General features: G+C 55.0%; 1 protein-coding gene across 1 annotated transcript in view; it reads right to left on the bottom strand.

Moving 5' to 3' along the window:
- RAB11FIP4 (RAB11 family interacting protein 4) overlaps positions 1–18,307 on the bottom strand; it is a 115,498-nt gene extending 97,191 nt beyond the window's left edge. The window contains 1 exon segment of the mRNA XM_035724644.1: positions 18,141–18,307. Within this exon segment, the coding sequence (XP_035580537.1) occupies positions 18,141–18,299 (159 nt within the window). The 5' untranslated portion in view covers positions 18,300–18,307.
- Positions 18,308–20,999: the final 2,692 nt, after the last annotated feature.

The following is a 20,999-nucleotide window of genomic DNA, read 5'->3' as shown; positions in this document are numbered from 1 at the left end:
ACAGGATGTTCAAGGGGCCATTTCCCCAGCAAAATGGAATCTGGGAGAGAGGAGGGCGGGTGACGCATGCGGTCACTGCCAGAGACGGAGGAGACCTCAGTGCACTTGCCCTGTCCCCCATGGCCAGGCATTCTTGGGGTGCAGCTCCCAGCGCTGCCTGCACCCACCCGGGGAAGGGGGGGGTACGTGGTGGGATCTCCTTGGGTCCCGCGGGAACCAAGCAGCTATTCCTGGGTGGAGGAGAAGCGCTGGGGCCCCGACCCTGGGTTCTGGGGGCATCATGGACACCACAGTGCCACATCTGGGCTTTCTGGCCCCCGCGTCCTCTCCGCTGCAACCATCCCTTCTCCTCTGAGGAGGCCCTGCATTCCCAGGGGCTGGCCCCATGCAGAGCACCGGGGAAGTTCCTTAGGGCCAGCCGGCTGAATCCATTGCTCTGAGGGAGCCCTTTGCAGAGGTTCATTTCTCTTCGGGACAGCAAAGCAGGAAGAAGCAGAGGCAGGAGGGCTCATACATGATTTGCACCCCTGTTCATAAAGTATACCTCCCGGGCCGCCTGGGTGGCTCAGTCGGTTAAACATCTGACTCCGGGTTTCAGCTCAGGTCATGATCTTGTGGGTCGTGGGATCAAGCCCCGAGTGGGGCTCCGGCTCAGTGGGGAGTCGGCTTGGAAGATTCTCTCCCTCTGTCCTTCCCCCTGCTCGCGCATGCTCTCTCTCTCACTCTCAAATAAATAAATCTTTTAAAAAAAGAAATAATAATGTATACTTCTCCCCCAAACTTAGTGGATTGGAGCCCTGGGCTGGAAGGAGGAGGGCCAATTTCAGAGGACTCCCAGCACCATTCTGGGAGCCCCTGAGGCACCTCACTTACCCTCACACAGGCCCTTGAAGGGAGAGTTCCTGGCCTCCTTCACTAGACCAGGAAACAGGCTCAGGAGCATCAGGGACTGGGATTCTGATCTGGAGCCTGCACGGCCTCTGGGCAGAAGCATGGGAAACACTCCCAACACAGGCCTGCTGAGTCTGGTGGCCCATGTCTGGCATTTGCATTTTCAAAGGCCTCCCCAGAGTGTCTTGATGATGACACCTGGGAGGGGAATCCTGATGGAGTGGCCGGTGACATCACACAGCCAGGGACAGCAGGCCTGCGGGCTTCGAGCTTTGAGCCTGCCACATGCCCTCTGAGGCTGGCAAGAGCGTGGTTGGGGGGCTGTGGGGGGGGGTATTCCAGCAGCAGTGGAATGAGGGGTGATGGGAAAGCCTGGGCAGACTCCGATCACAGTGGTCACAACCTCTCCAGCGCGGTGATGGGTCCTGGCTGGCTTCCTAGCCGGGCTGAGAGCTCGCTGAATAAGAGCAATAGCAATGATGACAATGATACAATGTGACAATGGGACAATGACACTTACGAGCAGTTAGTGTGAGCCGGGCGTACGTGCAGTAACCCATCTACGCATCACAAGCTGATGAAGGAGTCATATTAGCTCCATTTTACAGATGAGGCCACTGAGGCACAGAGAGTAAGGACTTGCTGGGAAGGGATGGAGCCAGAATTCAAACTCCAAGAGCCCATACTCCTTCCTACTGTGTGGTACCACCTTTTCAGTTCCCTCTTGCATCCCTGGTGGCCAGCACAGTGCCCGTCACAGAGCTGTGCTCACGTGTTTCTCCATCGTCATGGTCATCGACAACCCGGGGCCACACACACACACACACACACACACACACACACGGGTGGGGGGGCAGCAGGTGCACGGGCAGCAGGCTATAACCAGCGCCATACATCCTCCTCTAAATGTCCCTTCAGCTACAGAGGGTTCATAAAAATCAGTCCCCCGTATAAAGGGCTTCGGGTGCACCAGGCACTGTGCTAAGGGCTTCGTCTCATTCTCTCAATCCACTGCCAAGGAGAACAGCATCGTCACATCCCCATTTCACAGGTGAGGCTCAAAGATGTACAGAGACTCGGCCCCAGGTCAGAGAACCAGCAAGCCACTGGGACTTGACCTCTGACCTATCCAGCCCCAGAGCCTGGGTCCTCACCACAAACCCTTGGGCCCCCAAACCTTCATCAGGCAGCCCCCAGAGGCAGAGAGGGATTTGCTTACCAATGGACAACTTCAGGGCAGAGGTCAGTAGGAGCCAGTGCCTGGGGTCTGGGCTGGTCCCTCTGCACTTCATTTATTCACTCGCCCAGGCGTGTAAGTAACACTTACTATGCCCTTGCTCTGTGCCCCAGAGCAGTGCACGACCCCAGCTGCTGTCCTTGTAGTCTGTTTCCCCAGGGAAGCACAGATGCAAACGCCTGTCCTGCTCCTCCTGGGCAGGCTGGGGGTGGAGAGCACTGGGTGGGCTAAAAGGCTGGGTTGCCCTGCAGTCTGTCGTTTCTCGCCCCTCAACATCAATTGCCCCCCACCTGGTAGGTGTGCCTTGACTTTCCTTTGACGGACTATACCCTCCCACTCCAGGCCGCTTGGGGCCAGCCTCTGGGGATGGGCTCCTGGTCAGGCCTGGCCAATCAGGTTCCCCCTTCCAGGCATATGCTTTGCCTCAACTGGGAAAATAGCCAACATCACGAATGCATTTAACAGAGAAAGGAAAATGGGGGACCAGGAGAGGGTGGTCTTCATTACCATGCTGAGGATTATAAACCTAAACCCAGGTGCTAACATCCTACTTAATGGCAGTAATGGACAATCAGTCCATTTAAAAGAGCGGTAAGAAAAGAATAGTGGGGTCTTGCCTCTGCCAGCCCCACCAACCTTTATACTCACTTGGCTCCACCAACTAGTCCCAGACCAGAGCAAGGACACAGGGAACAATCTCAGCCCCACCGGCCGCTTCCGGATGCCCAAGGCCAGCTCTGCGGTGCAATGTGGCCAGCCAGTTAGTCTCAGCCTGGCCAGCCCCCTGCTGTGCTGCTTCTGCCTGTGCTTGCCTGCCTTTCAAGGCTGGAGTCCCCCACCGATCCACAGCCATGACACCTGACCACCAGCCCCTTTCCTCTAAGTTAGACCCCCTCCGCGGCGACAGCAGCCTGTTTTCCTGAACTTGCAGGTGGGCCACGTGGTCACCATCCCAGCATGCCTCACTCCCAAGCCCTCCTGAGTTAGAGCAACGTCCCGCGCCCACCCCTGTTCCAACTAGCTCTAAAAATGCTGGTGACTCCCATCTAACTAAGAAGCAAAAGTAATTGGAGTCATAAACATAGGAAAGGAAGACATGATAAAATTATTGCTTTCTGAAGAGGACATGATTGCTTACCTAGAAAATCCAAAGAAATCAGCCAGAAAATTACCAGAAGTAATAAATGAGTACAGACCAGTGGTGAGTTATGAGATAAATTTACAAAAATCAATTGCATTCTATGTGCTAGTGACATGCAGCTAGGGAAAAAAAAATCAATGGGAAAAAAGTATTTCATCCTCAGTAGTAACAAGACACATTAAATATTAAACATTAATTTAGCTTAATTGTAAGACATTTATTTTTAATGTTAATATTTTGCTCCAATTGGGAGAATTAAACATATACTAAAGATGGTTAATTTACTAAATTTAAAGCAATACCAAATAAAGACCTTGAAAATGTGTCATGTACTTTAAAAATCCGTAAGTGGTGAAGCATATCAGAGCATTTTTTAAAGGTAATGATGACTGATGTCTCAATTTTAAAATATTTTACGCCAAAAAAATATTTTACGCCAACTAATGGTCAAAATTTTATGTTGCATTAAAAACAAAACAAAGATATCTCTGAGCATCAAAAATAAGAATGATGTAATGGATTATAATACACTGGAAAGAAAAGAATCCATGAGTCCATAATGATACTCAGAAAAGGGGGTGAAGGAAAGATCTTTACTGAACACTCCATCTCTAGAAGAAATGACAGAATTGGAAAAAAATCACCATGTTGCAACTACCAGTGTAATTTACGCAAGCAAGGAACATCAGTGGATGCTCAAGCCATTGTGTGAAAAGCTGTTGGGGAACCAAATATTTACACTGTCTCAAAGCACCATCCCCCAGATTGCTCATTAATTATAAAGGGGGAAAGGTACATTATGTTGAAGGCATCGGGCAGGCAGGGCCTTAACCAAGTGATTAAACTCAATAAAGGGACAAACTGGTATCATGTGTCTTCTTATGTGATGCTCTGAGAAGTCCACACTGTTACCTACCACTCCTTGACAAAAATGCAAGGAAACAGACATATCCAGATTATGGGACAGCTTATAGGACAGCTGGCTTGGACTTGAAAGAAAATGTCAATGTTATGAAAGCCAAAACAAAAAAAAAAAAAATCAGAGATAGTTCTAATTTCAAGGAGATGAAAGAGGTATACGACAAACCAGATGTGATATGTGATCCCTGACTGGATCTTGGATCAAAAGAGAAAGCAGCTAGGAAGGACGGTTTGAAAACAAACCAGGAGATCTGAATACGGACTGAATCTTAGATGATGCTGTTGAATTGATAATAAGTCTGAGGCATGATGATGACACTTGTTTAGGTAGGAGACTGTCCTTGTTCTTACCCTCCAAGTGTTTATGAGGGAACTGTCAAGACATCGTCGCGTACTTAAAATGCTTCTGTGAAACAAAATAACACCGAAGAAGATAAATTACAGATAGATAGATAATCACCGACAGAGTCAAAGAAAAAGCATATGTGGCAAAATGTTAACAGTTGGTGAATCTCGGAACGGTATATCTGGGTCTTCATCATATTCTTTAACTTTTCCTTTTGAACATAAAGGGTGAGAAAAAAAAACCAGGAAAGGATAAACTAATGGAATTCAGTTCTAGTTTAGAAATAAATTAAAAATATTAATAGAACTGAATGTTGGATGAACTTCATAAAAATTCCAAGTGGGGGGGGGGGGCGCGCCTGGGTGGCTCAGTCATTAAGCGTCTGCCTTCGGCTCAGGGCATGATCTCAGGGTCCCGGGATCGAGTCCCACATCGGGTTCCCTGCTCAGCAGGGAGTCTGCTGCTCCCTCTGCCCCTCCCCCTGCTCAGGCTCTATTTCTCAAACAAAATCTTTAAAAAAAAAATTTCCAAGTGGGTTAAAATTTTTTTTTTTTTTTACAAATTGGGGGGTTTGGAAAGAAGGCAGCTTATTTATTCTTGCTAGAGATGGGAAATAAGTTCTTAACACTGTCGGGGAGGAAGAATTTCCTTCGCCTTTCAAGATCCTTCTGGCTGGACTAAGAATCAAATTGACATGAGACAGATTAACAGGAGAAAATCAAATTTCATTTCATATTTATGGGGAACCCACACAGACATGGAAATTCCAAAGACAGTCAGGCAAAATGAGGTATATAGTCATCCTGAACTGAGGAAAAGGGGGTAGGGGTTTGGGCCTTCAGAAGGAAGGAATGAAATTCACAGGAAGATGAAAAAGAGTAAATGATGTTTGGTAAACAAATGTTTGGGCCACTCAGAAACAATAAGACTGAGAGGACTTTGATCAAACAGGCCTTGCCGGGCTCCTCCCTGTCTCCCGTATCCAGTTCACATCATAAGGTAGTTAACTATGGTGATAGATAGAGTAGGTCCTCTATCTAAATTCTTTTCAGGCAGTCAGGGGGAGGTAAAGAGCTTTTCCTGAATCTGCTGGGTTTTGATTGTATTTTCACTCAAAATAATCTTCATGCCAAAGTGGCCCATCCTGGGGCGACCTGCCCTTGGCCCCTACACTACTAAGAAAATGATAAACATAATTAGAAATAAAGCAGATATGATATAATTGAAAACAGAAATATTCAAACGTAGGAAGATTTTCAAGTAATAAAATGTGATCAACAAATTACAAAAGGAAAGCCACAGTAAGAAAGAAATGACAAACTGTTCTGAAAAAATATTAAGAACCAATTTAAAAACACACAGATCAAAACAAAAGTTCCTCTTGATTAGCACTCAGAAGAGATGGACGCAACAGTTTATGCAGAAGGAAATACCAAGAACAAATAGCAATGCGGGAAAAATGCAAACTCTCATTAGTGATCAAAAATGAACCCATGAGCAAGTTTGAAATACTATTACATGTTACATATCCATTAAACTGGCAAAAACGAATTTAAAATAATACTCGGGGTTGTTGTTAATGTGGAGAAAAGAAACAGGCACTCTCATGCAAATCATATCAGAGGAGGGGAGGTCAGGGGAGGGGACAGATAGGGAGAGACCGATGACCAGACCATCGGATGGCCCCAGAAAGGGTGACTTTCCTTTCTCAAATGCCTCTGCCCAGATTAGTGGGCAAACAGGCTCTTGACTCCACCACTCAGTGTCCAGGACATGGCAGCAGATGTCTCCCGGCCCTACCCACTCAGGGTCAGCCCACAGCAGAGGCCACCAGGCACTGGGCTAGGACCCGAGCCCAGATAGTCTGGGGCCCAGGGGACAGTCAGTGTTACTGAGGGAGGCCAGCCCAGTGCGGAGTGCAGGTGGAAGGCTTAGGGGAAGGGCCCAGGACTCTTCCCTCCAGCAAACCCCCTCCACTCTCTTGGGGCATCATCTGCGAGCAAAGCTCCCTTTGGGCTCCACCCTCCCCCTTCCAGCTCAGGGGCCAGGGGTTGGCCAGCCAGCCCAGGTACCTCTCCAGGTGGGCCAGGCTCAGTGAGCTGTGCAGAGCGGACAGAAGTCTGTGGAAACATTAAGGGTGGCTGGTGGGAGGACCAATCCTAGGACCAGGCTGAAGCAGACAGGTGACATGGTTCCCTCAAGGACTCAGGCCCAGGAAATAGCGTTAGGTGGAGAGGGGCCAAACAGCTCCTACGCACTGGTCACAAGCACACGCGGGTCACCGCCAAGGACGCAATGTGGATATTAAGGTATACGCATATAGTTTGGCGCTGGTCAGCTTTCTCATCCTGTAAAGTTGTTATACGCTGACAACGATATTGGGAACTTTTTTGGTTTTGAAGTAAAAAGCAGCTGTCCTGGGAGGGCCTCCCGAGGGTGAGGGCAGGCCTCGTGAGCCACGTGAGCTGTGCAGGTGCGTGAACATCCTCGAGCTGCGCTCAGGCCCCCCGCAGCTAGCCACCTAAGTGGGGGGCACGGGACACGCATGAGCTGACGCTCTCCCCTGTTCATTGAGCACAGCGCTGGGAAGTCCGGTGGACAGCCCGGAAGCCGCCCTCTGACCCTCTCCATCTCTCCATCTCCTCCCCCACTTCCTTCCTGCCCCTGCACTGGGGCAGCGGCCTCTGCTTTGGCCTCCTTTCTCTCAGCCTCGCGCTACTACAGACGGGCTTGTCCAAAACACAGCAGAGCCACCTTATCGCTCTGCTTCCAACTCTTCAACATCTCATTCAGCCACCTCCCCACACAGCCCCCACCCGCCTGGCAGCTCAGTCCCTCTCCCACCTGCCCGGCAGGTGTCTCTCCCGGCACAGCCGTCCTTCCCATCTGCCCTGGCCGACCTGTTCAAGACTCACCCTGCCGTCACCCCTGGAAAGCTTTCCCATCTCCAACAGAGTGAATCTCGTCTTCACTCGCAAGCACAGCTAGACAAGTCTCCGGTGCTGCCCGGGGCACAGAGGGGAGCCCTGACTTCCCTCTTAGAACAGCCCCCTGACACCCACACCCGGGGGGGGGACCCCCTCAGGGAAGGAACCCTATCCTACTCACCGCTATGCCCCCTAGCCCCAAACCTGACCTAGAGCAGGTGCCCCAAAAGGTCCCTAAAAGAATGAAAATGGACAGCCCACCCAGAAAACCAAGACTTAGTGGTAACAGTGATATTAACAAATATTTATGACATTTACTCTGTGTCGCACATGGGGTTAAGAGCTCACTAATATTATCCCTGCCTTACTGGCGAGGCTGAGCCTGCGAGGGGTTAAGTAACTTTGGTTCACGCCGCTAGAATCCCGCGCCAAAGCCCGCGCCCTGACCGAATGTGACAGCGGCCTGGCCTGAACTGAGATGCTGGGGGGAGGTGGACGCACAGGGAGCAAAAGAAGGTCAAGGCTGGCTGGGGCCACAGGGCCTTTGTGGCCGGGGAGGGCCTGCAGTGTGGGCCAAGAAGACGAAGGAGCCTAGAGAATGGGGCCAGGGCATGGGCGGGGTGCCCTGTTTGTGAGCCTGGCCCCCTGCCCCTACCCTACCCGCCTGGGGGCCCCGGAGGACGGCAGAGGGGTGCCTGGCAGGAAACTCACGTGAAGTGGTGGAGATGCGTGATTTGCGGTGCGGTTGCCGGCAGCCTCTCTCCGCCCTAAAACCTCAGCTCCTGCTGCCACCTGCCCTTCCATCGCAGCCAGGGCAGCCCAGCCTGCAGGGCTCATCTGGGGCTCCCGGCGGTGCCCCCCACCGCCCTGCAGATTGCAAACCTGCTTCTAATTATGGCTCTGGCCAGGCGCTGCTCCGGCCCCTGAACCGGGGCCACCCCAGATTTAGAAAGCCAGACAAAGCCTTGGATTTGAGGTTTCTCCAATATCAAATTGCTGAAACTCCGATCTGATCATCCTCCCCTGACCCTGACCCTGGAAGAACCCTGGAGGCACTAAGGAGACCGCTTTAGAGCCAGACGGACCTGGGTTCATGTCCCAGCTCCCCCACTTGCTGTGGGACCCTGAACAGCTCCCTTTGCCTCTCCGGTTCTCGGGGCTGCTTCCAGGATGAAAGAGAATGGGAACTATGAAGGCAGACTGCACCGATCATTTCTTCATCCCCTCCATCCACAGAAAAGTTACTAATGGCTGTGGGAGAAAGTCTGGCCATTGCGCCAGTGAGGCCCATGCCTAGAAAAGTACCAGGCAGAAGAAAGGGGTCAGAGGTGCACTCCTAGGATGGAGAGCAGCAGGGATGCCACAAGGGTCACGGAGTGAAGAAAGGATCCTGAAGAAAGGATGCCAAGAGGCACCATGCTGGTCTTTCCACACTATCTCCAGTTCTCAGAACATGACCCCCATTTTACAGGTAAGGAGACAGGTCCACCCATCATAATAAGCACTTCGCAATAACCTAGGCTTTTGCTTCTTACAGTAAGGCCTCAGCCCTCTCCAGACCCAATGGCCAATGCAGGAAGTGAGAAATCAAAACCAGCTAACTCCAAGGAGGGGAGGGTGTCGCTGCCCATCCAGGACTCCATAAGCTCACCATCTGGCCCCAGCTCCAGCCCTCACCCTCCCTGCCCTGGCTGTGCCTTCTCCCCTACGGCCACATGTCACTCCCTGAAAATGCCAGTCCCCAGCCCTGGGTCTGTGCTTAGGCCCCAGGCCTGGCAGATACTTGGAAATGCTGGTTGCACGGTGAATGGATAGGCAGGGGAGGCTGGTGGAAAGGTGGGTGAACAGATGGATGGACAAATGGATGGATGTATAACGAATGGATGAGTAGATGGGTCGATGGGGAGGCAGATGTTGGGATGGATGGATGAGCAGGTACACGCTGGCTGGCGGTCTGAGTGGATGTTTAAGTGGGTACACTGTCAAATGTGCAGGGGGATGGTTGCGTGGATCGGGAGAGGGAAGGATGAGCAAAGGACGGAGCTCCAGGAGCAGACCTTAGCTCACTGTGCGAGAGAGGACTCAGCCAGAGCCTTGTCAGGACAGAATGGGCTTGCCTAGGGAGGCAGGAGGCCCCAACTCTCGGCGGGGCTGTTCTAGAGTCACAAAAGCACTGAATGCACCCCTACTCCCTCCTTTTGGTTTTTGTTTTGGTATAAATCAGCCCTCTGATTTACCTGTCTAGCCTGTCCAGGTGTGTACTGGTCTTAGATCAGGATCTTCCTGGGGACAGTGGCCTCCAGAGGCCATGGGCGATCAATACCTGCGTTTGAAGGAAGCTGCCATCTTTTTTGAGTTTTGTGCCACAGCAAGTGAGACATGGGTGAGACTCAAGGTCTTAGGTCAGGTCTACAGGGACCTTAGAGGTTCTCATAGCTATTGTTTGGGCTATGGACAGAGGCTTACTCTCCTCTCCTACAAGTGTCTGGATCCTGAGCTGCTTTGTTCCCCCTGTCCCTGAGAGCATGCAACTATGAACAAGGGGTCCCTCAGCAGTGACCCAGGAGTGGTGGGGTGCTGGTCCTAAGGTATGTCTCCAGGGGTGGGGGCCTCCAAGGATCAGAAGATGCTGGGAATGGGGGAACAGCATAGAGCCCCAAGTCTAATCGGGGGACAGCTCCAGTGAGGGTCCACTGGAGAGGGCCAGCGGTCATGTCAACGGCACATTCAAGCAACGAACCATGGCGCTGGCCACTCCCTACTCTGTGCAGAGAGGAGGCGAGGAGGAGCCCTCAGACTGACAGGCTGGCAGATGAGCAGTCAGCCTCCCGGACAGAAGACAGTGAGGTGCGATGCCCCAAGCCAGCCCAGCTGAGGCCCTGGGACCCCAACCTGTGCCTGGCTTCTAAAGGGGGATGAAGCACACCTTAACCAGGTCCTCTGTTTTTCCCTCAGAAAACCTCTCTGCTGTGGGCAGTGAGAGCGAAGGGCCGGGGGAGAAGAGGAGGGTGGAAGGCAAGGGTCGGCCAGCAGGAGCCGGCCCGAGGCACATTCCTTGGACTCGTCCGCCCGATGCTGGCACACGTCTCCTCGTCTCCTCGTGGACGCCAGGTGCATCTCCTGACTCCCCGCCCAGCCCGCCTCCCGCCTCACTCTTCCCCAGCCAGCAGATTCTCCAACTTCTCTCCGTCTCTCACACCCTGCTTCCCGTGGGCTCTTGTATCCAAATCCGGCTGCTTCTCCGCTGCTGTCCTGCTCTGTGCCTCCAGCATCTCTCGCCCGGCCCGTCTCCCCTCACTCCTCTTGCTCCCTAGGCTGCCTGCCGCGCCTCTAACCCCCCAGGCCTGCTCCTGCCTCTGCTTGGGTCAGCCACCTGCAGACATCTGCGGGTGCAGCCGGTGCCCCACGTCGTTCCACGCTCCACCTCCCTGTGCCCCTGTGACAGAAGAGGCCTCCCCCAGTCATTCTAGGGGCAAAAATCTTCCTTTGGGGGGGCGCCTGGGTGGCTCAGTCGGTTAAGCGTCTGCCTTCGGCTCAGGTCATGATCCCGGGGTCCTGGGATCGAGTCCCGTGTCAGGCTCCCTGCTCAGCGGGAAGCCTGCTTCTCCCTCTATCTCTCCTCATCCTGTGCTCTCTCTCTCTCTCAAATAAATAAAATCGTAAAAAAAAAAAACAAAAAACAAAAAACAAAAAACAACCCTCCTCCTTTGCCTTCGTCTCGGTACTTTGGTTCTTCCTCGTACCTCACACCACCCGATAGCCATTTTTATGTCTTTGCCTGTCTCTTTTCCCGCTCCGGGCCACCCTGGTTTCCCAGTGCCTGGAAAGTTTTGGCATATAGTAGGCATGCAAAGATGTTAATGGAGAGGAAAAAAAAAACATTTTTTTAATCCTGGAAACATATTAAAACAACCCCCACATGCAAAAGGTATTTCCTTTAAGACTACGCTATAAAAATTTCAGGGCCTTCACCCAGTCTGTGTGTGTGTGTGCGCGCACGCGCACGTGTGTGTGTGCGTGTGTGCGTGTGCACGCGTGCGCGCGAGGAGACAGCAGTTAACGCACTGGTGACACTCATTCTGTTTCCAGGTCAGCAGGCTTCTCCCCCATCCCTCCCTACCCCGGCTGGCCCAGCTCTAACTGCATTCCGGGCTGGCCATCAGTGCTCGGGGCTGGCGGTGGAAATGACAGCCAGCTGGGTGGGCCACAGGGCCCACGGTAGCAGGAGGCAGAGGAGCCCCCTTCCCTTACACACTTACTCCAGGGTCCGGCAGGAGCCTCGCCCGCCAAATCTGCGAAATGGACCCGGGAACACGGGTGCTCTGGCCAGCACCAAGTTGCATGGGAGTAGGTCACCGGCCCTGAATCTGCACTATCCCCCAAGGCTGGGCTGCTGACCAGTGCAGGTGGCGGTGGGCACGCCCCTCCCCCCCCCCGGCCCCGGCCAGGGAAGCAGGAGTGCGTTCTCAGCCATCTGCCCCCCCCCCAGGTTCCCGGGCTCCCCCTCTCAGCCCGCCATCCCAGGGAGGCATGCGGGGACCCTCAGCCATGGGCAAAGCACTGCCCCCCAGGCCCTGCTTCTACCACCCCACCTCTTTTCTCCTTCTTTGCCTCTTGGGTTCTCTTCCCGGAGCTGGGGGATGTTCCTGGGCCTCAGAGTTGGGGCCGGGTCTGACTGCCGTGCTACCTGCCCAGGCTGCTAATTTGGAGCCCACAGCAAGCACCTGTGAAAGGGGGCAAGTCCTACTTCACAGGGCGGAGGCCCAGCACCCACGGGGAGCTCAGGCTCTCCAGCCACTGGAACTACGCTGATAGCACAACTTGCTGTTTGGAAGGCCTGATTCTAGTCCCCCGTTCGACACCCAACCACATCTGTCCGCAGCCAAGTCCTCTGCTACCTGGAGCTTGCTTCTTCTCTAGAACCCAGTATCTGGGGAAGGAAGCTGTAACCCAGAGAGGTGTGCCCCGTGGATGCAGGCCACTTCAAGAATGTCTGACAAGATGGACCAGTCCCCGTGGGCTGTCTTCCCATGCCCCCTCCTCCCAGCACGGCCGAACTGTGGTGCGGGCAGGTCAGAGGCCGGAGGGTGCCACACTCCAGCTAGGGCTTCCCCCCGGGGCCCCGAGCCCCAGAGCTCGGTACTTTGTGCTCACTCCTTATGCCTGAGGGACCACAGTCTCTAGGGAGCACCCAGCAGGTGCAGAAGCTCAGAAAAGAGAAGGTCTCTGTGGCCCACTCCTGTTCTGCTCCCCCCTCATGGGCCACAGGCACCCCTACCTCTTCTTCGAAGCTTGGAAGACCTAGGCCTTCCTTCTGTGCTGTCAGCTCTGTCATCTGGAGCATGTCCCCATTAGGGTGGGGCACATAGAGGGGGTCTGTTCACCAGTAAAGGCTTGAATTGCACCATCCAGGAGTGACTTGCTGGGGCTTTGCAGGCCTTCTGGGCCTCTGCCAATTTTTCCCGCCACCCCTGCCCAAGTCCAGACCCTCTTCCTCTCTGACCGTATGTCACAGTCTCCCGCTAGAGCCAGCCTCTGTTCTCAGACACACGTCCAGTTGTGCCGCCCGGCTTCTCCGAGCAGCTACAGAGAATGGCTGAGCCTTTCCTGATCTGGCTCCTCTCTTCCTGTCCCTTCCCTACCTCCAAAGCTCCAGCTGCAGACATGGGGGACATGGTTGCTGCTTTCCCCCCCAGCCAATCCACTCTCCTGGGCAGACGGCAGTTCTAGTTCAGGGTTCCCCTGCCCGTGGCAGCTCACGAATCTGCGCTGGACGCCCCCACCCCCAGCCAGGGCTGGCTCCTGGGGAGCGTTGTCCTGCCTCAGCCCTCCAGCCCCTCAGCCAGCTCAGAGAACTAGGCAGCACCAGCATCTCTCTCGTGGCAGCCTCGAGTGCAGGGGGCACCTAGGGACTGAGGGAGCCCCGCCAGGACCCTTATTTCATCTCCTGCCCAATACGAACAAGGAGGCCCCATGCCCTGGTGGCTTCTGGCCATATCCGGGGCAGCTGCAAAGAAGGGGTAAATTATAGACTAGTCCTAGTTGGCTAACGCTGAGTTACCTCCCTGAAATAATGAACAACGCCCTTTTGGACGCTGGAGTGGCCCTCCGTTCCCAGCAGGAAGGACAGGCCCACAGCTGAGAGGAACTGGCGCTGTGTTAACAGAGGGCAGGGACGCCACTCAACTACTTTTGTTTCCAGTCTTTCTAGCAAGAAGGAGGGTCTTCAAACTGGAAAAAGGACAAGAATATATGACAGGGAGTGTGGCCCATGTCTGGCTGCTTTCAAGGTCTTCCGTCCTCAGCCTGCTGAGGGGCTGGCCCATCCGAGCCGGACAAGGGGGGTGGGCTGAGAGCACCACAGACGAGTCCCAGACCTGGACCTCAACCCTGGAGAACCCCAGGGCCCAGGACAGCCTCGCAAAGGTGCTTGCAGGAGTTTACAAGACAATCATAACAAAAGTAGCAGCAGTCCTGACATGTGCCTACCCACAGAGCCAGGACTCAGCACGTCCCATATACAAGCTCGTTCAAGCCCCACGATAACCCAATGGAATGGGGGACTATTATCATCCCCGATGAGTAAACAGAGGCCGAGAAAGGTTGGCGGGGGCGGGGGGAAGCAAGACATAAGAAGCCAACGTGGTTTCAGACCATAAGTCTACGTACTCGTCATAGTCTGCTCCCGCATGTCAGGGACTCTCATGATTTGGACAGTGGTGTTTCCCCTCATCTTTGTATCCTTTAAAAGGTCAATCTTTGTGTCTCAATTTCAGGTACTCATGTTTTTATCAAATGTTCTTGTCTTCTCTTTTCTACTATGATTCCTAAGCCAATAAATCAGGGGGATGTCAGAGGCCAACCTTATATATACATAAGACCATTACTAATTCAAGTGCATACTTTATTCAGACTTCCTTAGTTTTTACCTAATGTCCTATCCTTGTTCCAGGACCCCATCTACATTACATTTAGTTATGTCTCCTTAGGCTCTGCGTGGCTGTGACAGTTTCTCAGACTTTCCTTGGTTTTGATAACCTTGACAAATTTGAGGAATACTAATCAGGTGTTTTGCAGAATATCCCTCAGTTGGGGTTTGTCTGGTATTTTTCTCATGACTAGACTGGGGTTATGGGTTTGGGGAGGAAGACCACAGAGGTAAAGTGCCACTTATGACATCACATCAAGGATACACACTGTCTCCATGACTTATCACTGTTGATGTTGACCCTGATCGTGTGGCTGAGGTCGTGCTTCTCAGGCTTCTCTGTTGGAAAGTTACTCCTTCCCCCTTTCCATACTGTGCTCTTTAGAAAGCAGTCACTGTGCACATCTGACACGTCACTTATGGGGTGGGGACTTATGCTCTACCTCCTTGATGGGGAATTATCTATACAAATTATTTCTTCTGTATGGGAAATTCACCTAGTATCTTTTCATTCATTCAATCATTTACTTATATTAGTATGGCCTCATGGTTATTTTATACTTTGCAACCTAGTATATTTTGATGTGTGCAAAGGATTATGGCATCCCTGGTGTTCTGAGGGTAGTTGGTAAAATGTGGGTAACCAGCTCTGAGAGGTTCACCAAACCCCATATTAATGAACAACAGTTATCCACCCTCGAGCACCAGTGGGTTGGGGAATCAGGGTCTCCACCTGATTTTTGTACAAATGAAACAGAAACAGCCCGAGCACATAGAATTTTGAAGGGATCGCTACCTGTGGAGAAATGACTTTCCTCCCTTGTAGTGAGTAGGGAAGCAAAATGTTTGTCTGTGGGTCTCAAGCGACAGTACAGTGTGAGTAGAACCGCCCCTACTAGGCCCTGTCCGTGGTCCTGCCCTGTGTTTACTTTCAGCCTGTGGATTCAGACATAAAGCACCTGCTTCTCCAACCTGCAGGAAGCACAGCATTTGATAGTGTCAGAGATAGGATTTTAAATTCTATTGTCTATTACGATGGGATGAAACAAACAAGATGAAATTTAATCAGAATAAGGGCCAAGTAACAGGTTTTGATTCAAGAAATCACTGACACAGACAAGAGGCTTGATCTCCTCAACAAGTCAGGATTATTAAAGAGATTTTTTTTAAAGAAAGGAATTGCATTAGAGTAGAGAGACCTAAGGTCACAACAACTGATGCATCACACAGTTCTACAGAGGAAATTGGTTTAAACAAAACAGTAAAAATCGACATTTTGGGGCCAAACAGGGAGATGTGAATAAGGTCTGCATATTAAATGAGATGAAAATTTACGGAAGCTGAAAGTGCTGATCATTTACTGGAAAAAAAATCAGGTGACGAAACAGTGTGCACAGCATGATCTCATTTTACGAGGGAAATCTACATATAAGCAGAGAAACGGGACTGGAAGGATGTGACCAAGGTGTCACAGCACAGCTGCCTGGGAAATGGGAACATAACATTTTGCTTGCCCATGTTTCTCATTTCCTACCGTGCATATAAACTGCATAAGATTATGCTGTAAAAAGGGGCGCCTGGGTGGCTCAGTTGGTTAAGCGACTGCCTTCGGCTCAGGTCATGATCCTGGAGTCCCGGGATTGAGTCTCTCATTGGGCTCCCTGCTCGGCAGGGAGTCTGCTTCTCCCTCTGACCCTCCCCCCTGTCACGCTCTATCTCATTCTCTCTCTCAAATAAATAAATAAAATCTTTTTTTAAAAAAAGATTATGCTGTAAAAAGAAGGAAACTGCTGACCCTTCTCCAGGATTGAGGGGAATCCTGGTTTGGCAGAGGTTTCTAAGAAAGATCCCTGAGGGCTTGGGGGGCCAGAAAGTCAATATGAATGGAAAGTGTGGTCTACCATGCAAAAGGCAGCCTCACCTTGAACCACCTGCATTTGTGTCAGATGCTGGGGTTGGAGCAGTCCTGGGGGGTCTCCTGACCCAGGCCCTCCGTGTTATTACTAGGAAAACTGAGTCCCACAATTAGTTGATGGCAGCTCCAGGGCCATAAGCCACAGATTTGGCCCCTGCCGGGTCATATGGAAATGGCTGGTGCTTCAGCAACAGGGGGTATTTGACCTGGAGGAGTAAAGACAGGAAGGAGTGGATGGGAAGGAGTGAAGGGAGCAGGAGAGCTCTTTTCAAATACTGAAAGGCTGCCACATAGAAGAGAGACCCATGTGAGTCCCTGTGCAGAAGTGCGATGACTCTGTGGCAAGCGGGTTTGGCCCTAAGAGTGCGGGAGGGAGTAGGTTCCAACAGCAGCAGCTGTCCAGCTCAGGGATAAGGTGGTGATGCCTGCTGGGGGGCTCAGGTGGCCTTCCACAGATTGCGGGGAGAACCGTTTTGCTGTTCTGGAACTCCAGGCTCCAGCAGAGCCAGGTGGATACTTTGCCCCATGCTCTGCGTCCTGAGAGGGGTGCTGGGGCTCTCCCCACGCTAAGGGGCTGCTCAGCCGGCCTCAGAGGGAGCCACTGGTGAGGGTGAGGAGCTTGGCCGGCCTTTGGGGAACGAGAACGATCACAATGGCTGCAGGAAATGTGGGCTCCAACAGGAACCACAGCACTGAGCTTCCTGGGATGGGGTACCTGGTTCTCAAACTTGATACCTGCCTCCTCCTCTTCCACCTACTGCTCCCAAACGCTGGCCATGCCCGGGTGCTATGGAGAGATGGTTATCTCTCATCTCCCCTCTGCCAGGTGACAGAGAGGCATGCGTCTGACCTAACCACATCCTGGCTTCTCCCATGGACTAGGCCTGAGGTGCTCCCAGAAGAGAATGCCAGCCAGTGGCCCATCTGACGCCCTCGGCCCCCATGCTCCCCATGCAGAGCCTGAGGCTTTAAGTGGCCTTGGAAACTCACTAGGCAGGGCTTCTGTTCCCAGGAGAAAACCCTGAGCAGGTCAGAGTGGGCAGTGACAGGAGGGTGGGTGCCCTGCCCTCCCTGCCAGGCAGTCACCAGTCCCTGTGCCACGGCAGGAGAGGACCCTGGTCGAGGCGGGCATTTATTGATATTGCTCTGCTCACCCCACTGGCAACACCCACCCTCTGATTCTTGCCCTGCTAACAACCAACGGAACTCCTGCTCCCCCGGAATAGACGAGGGCCTACCACAGGAGACACTCGGCTCAGCTGCCCTCCGCAAGTCTGGCTCTGGCTGGCCTGCCGCCGCTAACACAGCCAGCTGCCAGCCAGGCCCGCCCATCGGAGCCCGAATGAGGGGTCACCAGGTGTCATCCTCCTGTGCGCGGGGTGGGAGCAGTCAGGCTGCAGAGCACCCCTAGTTGGCCCCTCCACCCCCTGGCTGAGGCCCAGTGGGGCGCAAGCGCCCCCCCCCCCAACCGCGTCCTGGAATTCCATTCCCACCCCGGGGCCGGGCTCTGACAGTTCCTGCCCCCCTCCCCAACATCGGGTGGGCTCTCACAGCCATCAGAGGGACCCGCACTGCGGGGGAGGGAAGGTGGGCAGGGAAGCCACCCTGGGCGTGCCGCGTGACGCTCGCCGCCGCGGGCGCTCGGGGCGGGGGGTGGGGGGGGAAGCGGGAGTCCGACCCGGCCGGGGAGCCGGAGAGGGAAGAAGGGGGGTCCGGGGCGGGGGGAAGGGGGCGCCCGCTTGGGCGGGGGCTAGGGGCTGGCGCCGGCGGGGCCCCTCCCGGGCGGGTAGAGGGCAAGGGACGCCGGCGGGGCCCGGGGACGTGGCGCCCTTACCTCCTCGCCTTGGCCGAAGCGCAGCCCGAGCGCCGCGACGCGCTCCACGCGCAGGAAGCCGTCGGGGTCGCGGCCGCACACCTCGAACACCTCGCGCAGGCGGCGCACGGAGCGCAGCAGAGCCGCGGGGGCGCCCGCCCAGCCCGCGCCGCCCGCCATCCGGCCGGCCCCGCGGCTAGCCCGAGCCCCGCGCCGCCCGCCGCGGCCGCCGCAGCCCGCCCCGCGCCGCCGCCGCCGCCATCGCCGCTGCGCGCCCTCCGGGCCGCCCGCCCGCCCGCGCGCCTCTGCGACGCGCAGCCTCCGCCCGCCGGCGGCCGAGCCGTGTCAGCGGCGGCGCCGCAGCCCCGCGCTCCGGGCGGGCGGGCGGGGAGGGGCGGCGGCGGCGCGGAGGCTGCAGACAAAAGGAGCCGCGCTCCCCCGGGTCGGGCGCCCCCGCCCCCGCCCCGCCGACGCGGTTTCCCTCTGTCCCCCGAAAAGCGGAGGGGGGTGCGCGGCCGGTGCCGGGAAACTCCCCGCCGCCCGAAGGCCCCGCCCTCCTGGAAGAATGCAGAGGTGAGGCTCGGGTCCCGCGGCCTCTCCCCCGCCCTCGGCGCCCCCGGCCGCCCATCCCCGCTCCCGGCGCCCCGGATGGGTGCCCCGCGGGCCCGAGCGCTCTGGAGGTGCTAGGTGTTTCCCACGTGAGCGTTCGATTGTTACATTCATCCGGGCGGACGCGGAGACCCAGAGAGGTTGAACTACTTACCCTAGGCCACACAGCTTGTGAGAGGCAGGGCTAGGATTGATAACCCAGTCCAGATCTGGGTGCACCTAGACTCCCTACTCCTAACCTCCGTGCTGCCTCTCCAGGCTTTGGACCGCACAGTCGTCCCCAACAGCGCTCCTGGGGCCAGGTCGCTGCTGGGGAAGGACAGGGAGAGGAGGAGCAGGAAACAGAGCTCCGGCCCCGGCCCCAACAAGGGCACCCCCTCCAACCCAGGGACAGGGGAGGTAAAGAGAGGACCAGGGGCAGGCAGGAGGAAGGAAAAACAAGGCAACTAGGTTGCAGGGCCCAGGGACACCGAACGCCTTGGGAAGGTCCCCTCCCCTCCCCTCCCCTGGGTTCCCACTCTCACCCTTCTCTGGCAGCCCTGGCCGGCGCCCAAGCTCAGAGGCCGGGACAGAATCTCAGCCTGGAGGGCGGGCAGCAGCCTGCCGGCCTCCACCTGAGCCTCCTCTAGGGAGTGCTCAGCTGAGCCTCCACGGGGGCTCCTCATGCTGGCCCCAGCCCTACCTCGGGGCCCTGCAGGATCTGGCCTGCCTCCTCTCCTCCCCTCTGCCCTGTGGTTCAGCAGGCCAGGCCCCTGTGGCACCAGTTGCCCCCAACCCAAATGCAGGCCTTGGCTGAGTCCACTCCCACTTGTGCTCTCCCGCTCAGTTCAGAGGTCTCCTTGTCCAGGAAATGCTCCCTGATGGCTCTCCATCTTGCCTGTTAGTCTGAGTTCTGGGGCCTTCCTCCAGATGCCTGCTTCGTTTTATCATTCTCTGGTCCCACCATGCTGGGAAGCCCTCCAGGACAGGATGTGTCTTCATCACCTTCTCGTCCCTGATCTCCAGCCAAGGGTGGGTCCCGAAGAAGCCCCAGCCCCATTACCTGCAGGAGCCAAGAGCAGTGTGACGACCCAGGCAGGGAGTGTGGAGTGGCCTGGGGCCCAGTTTCGTACATGGGCTGTGTGTTCTCTCCTCCCTGGCCTCTGGCCTTCCTGCTCAGCTCTGAATGGGGCCACCATGCGGCTTCTCTGCTAGCGGCCCACTCTTCCCTCTGTGCAGCCCAAGTTCCAGGGATGAATGTGGCCTTTATCTGCCCTTTGCTCCTGGGTACTCACTCGAATTCCTCCGGAAGCACCTCCTGAGAAGAGAGGCTTGTGAGTTTGAGGATTGGAGAGTCCAAGATGTGGGAGAGCAGGAGAGGGGAGGTCATGAGGTAGGGCTGGAGGTTGGGGGTGGGGTGGGTTCTGGGAAGAGCATGGGCTTCTCTGCTAGCTGGATGCTCCTCAGCAAGATGCTTTTCAGTCTCAGTTTCCACGTCTGTACAATGGGGCTAATGACAGTAACTCCCATAGAGGCTGGCCAAAGATTAGAGCTAACATGTGCCTATTACCCCACCCCCACTTGCCCTGTGAAGTGGAAGAGGAAGTAGAGGAAGAGAGTCAGGGAGGTCCCAGGGCAACTGGGGAGGGGAGGGTGGAGGCCGGCTTTTGGAGGTCCCTCGAGCTTCCAAGGAGGTTGGGGCTGCCGCCTGCCCCTGGAACCCTCTTACGAATTCTTCCAAGTCAGCTCCTGCCCATTCTCTCTCGCAAGAGGTTCACACAGAACAGAGATGAGCAGGGGCCAGAGCTGCAGAAATGGCTGTCAGAGCTCTCTGGCATCACGTCCCCTAACTGGGGGGACCAGGGAGCTGGGACACCTCACCCAGTTCAGCTGGTCGAGGCTGGGGGAGGGGTGCTCAGATCTGAGCATGAACGCATCCCACATGAACCACGCCCAAAGCCCACAGATTTGTGGTTCTTCTCCCCCAAAGACAGGGTTACACCAGATTCCAAAGTTCCTTCCTTCGGGGGGAGCCCTCCCTGACCCCTGACTCTCCTCAGCCAGCTCCCCGGCTGCAGTTTTGGCTCTGCTGGGTGGTGGTTTGATGGATCCCTGCCTCCCCCTCCCCCCAAGATGTGACCTGGGGACTGGGGCTGTCGCTCAGCATTGTGGTACTGGGGCCAGCAAGACATCGCAGGCACATTCTCTGTGTTGTCACATTCTTTCTGTTTTACCGGCATGCTGGGGGGACAGAGAAAGGAGCAGCCACAGTCCCTGTCCTTGCTGAACTGA

Source organism: Zalophus californianus, chromosome 16 (assembly GCF_009762305.2).
Source record: "Zalophus californianus isolate mZalCal1 chromosome 16, mZalCal1.pri.v2, whole genome shotgun sequence".
NCBI classification, from domain to species: domain Eukaryota; kingdom Metazoa; phylum Chordata; class Mammalia; order Carnivora; family Otariidae; genus Zalophus; species Zalophus californianus.
This window is presented reverse-complemented; position numbering and strand designations above follow the sequence as displayed.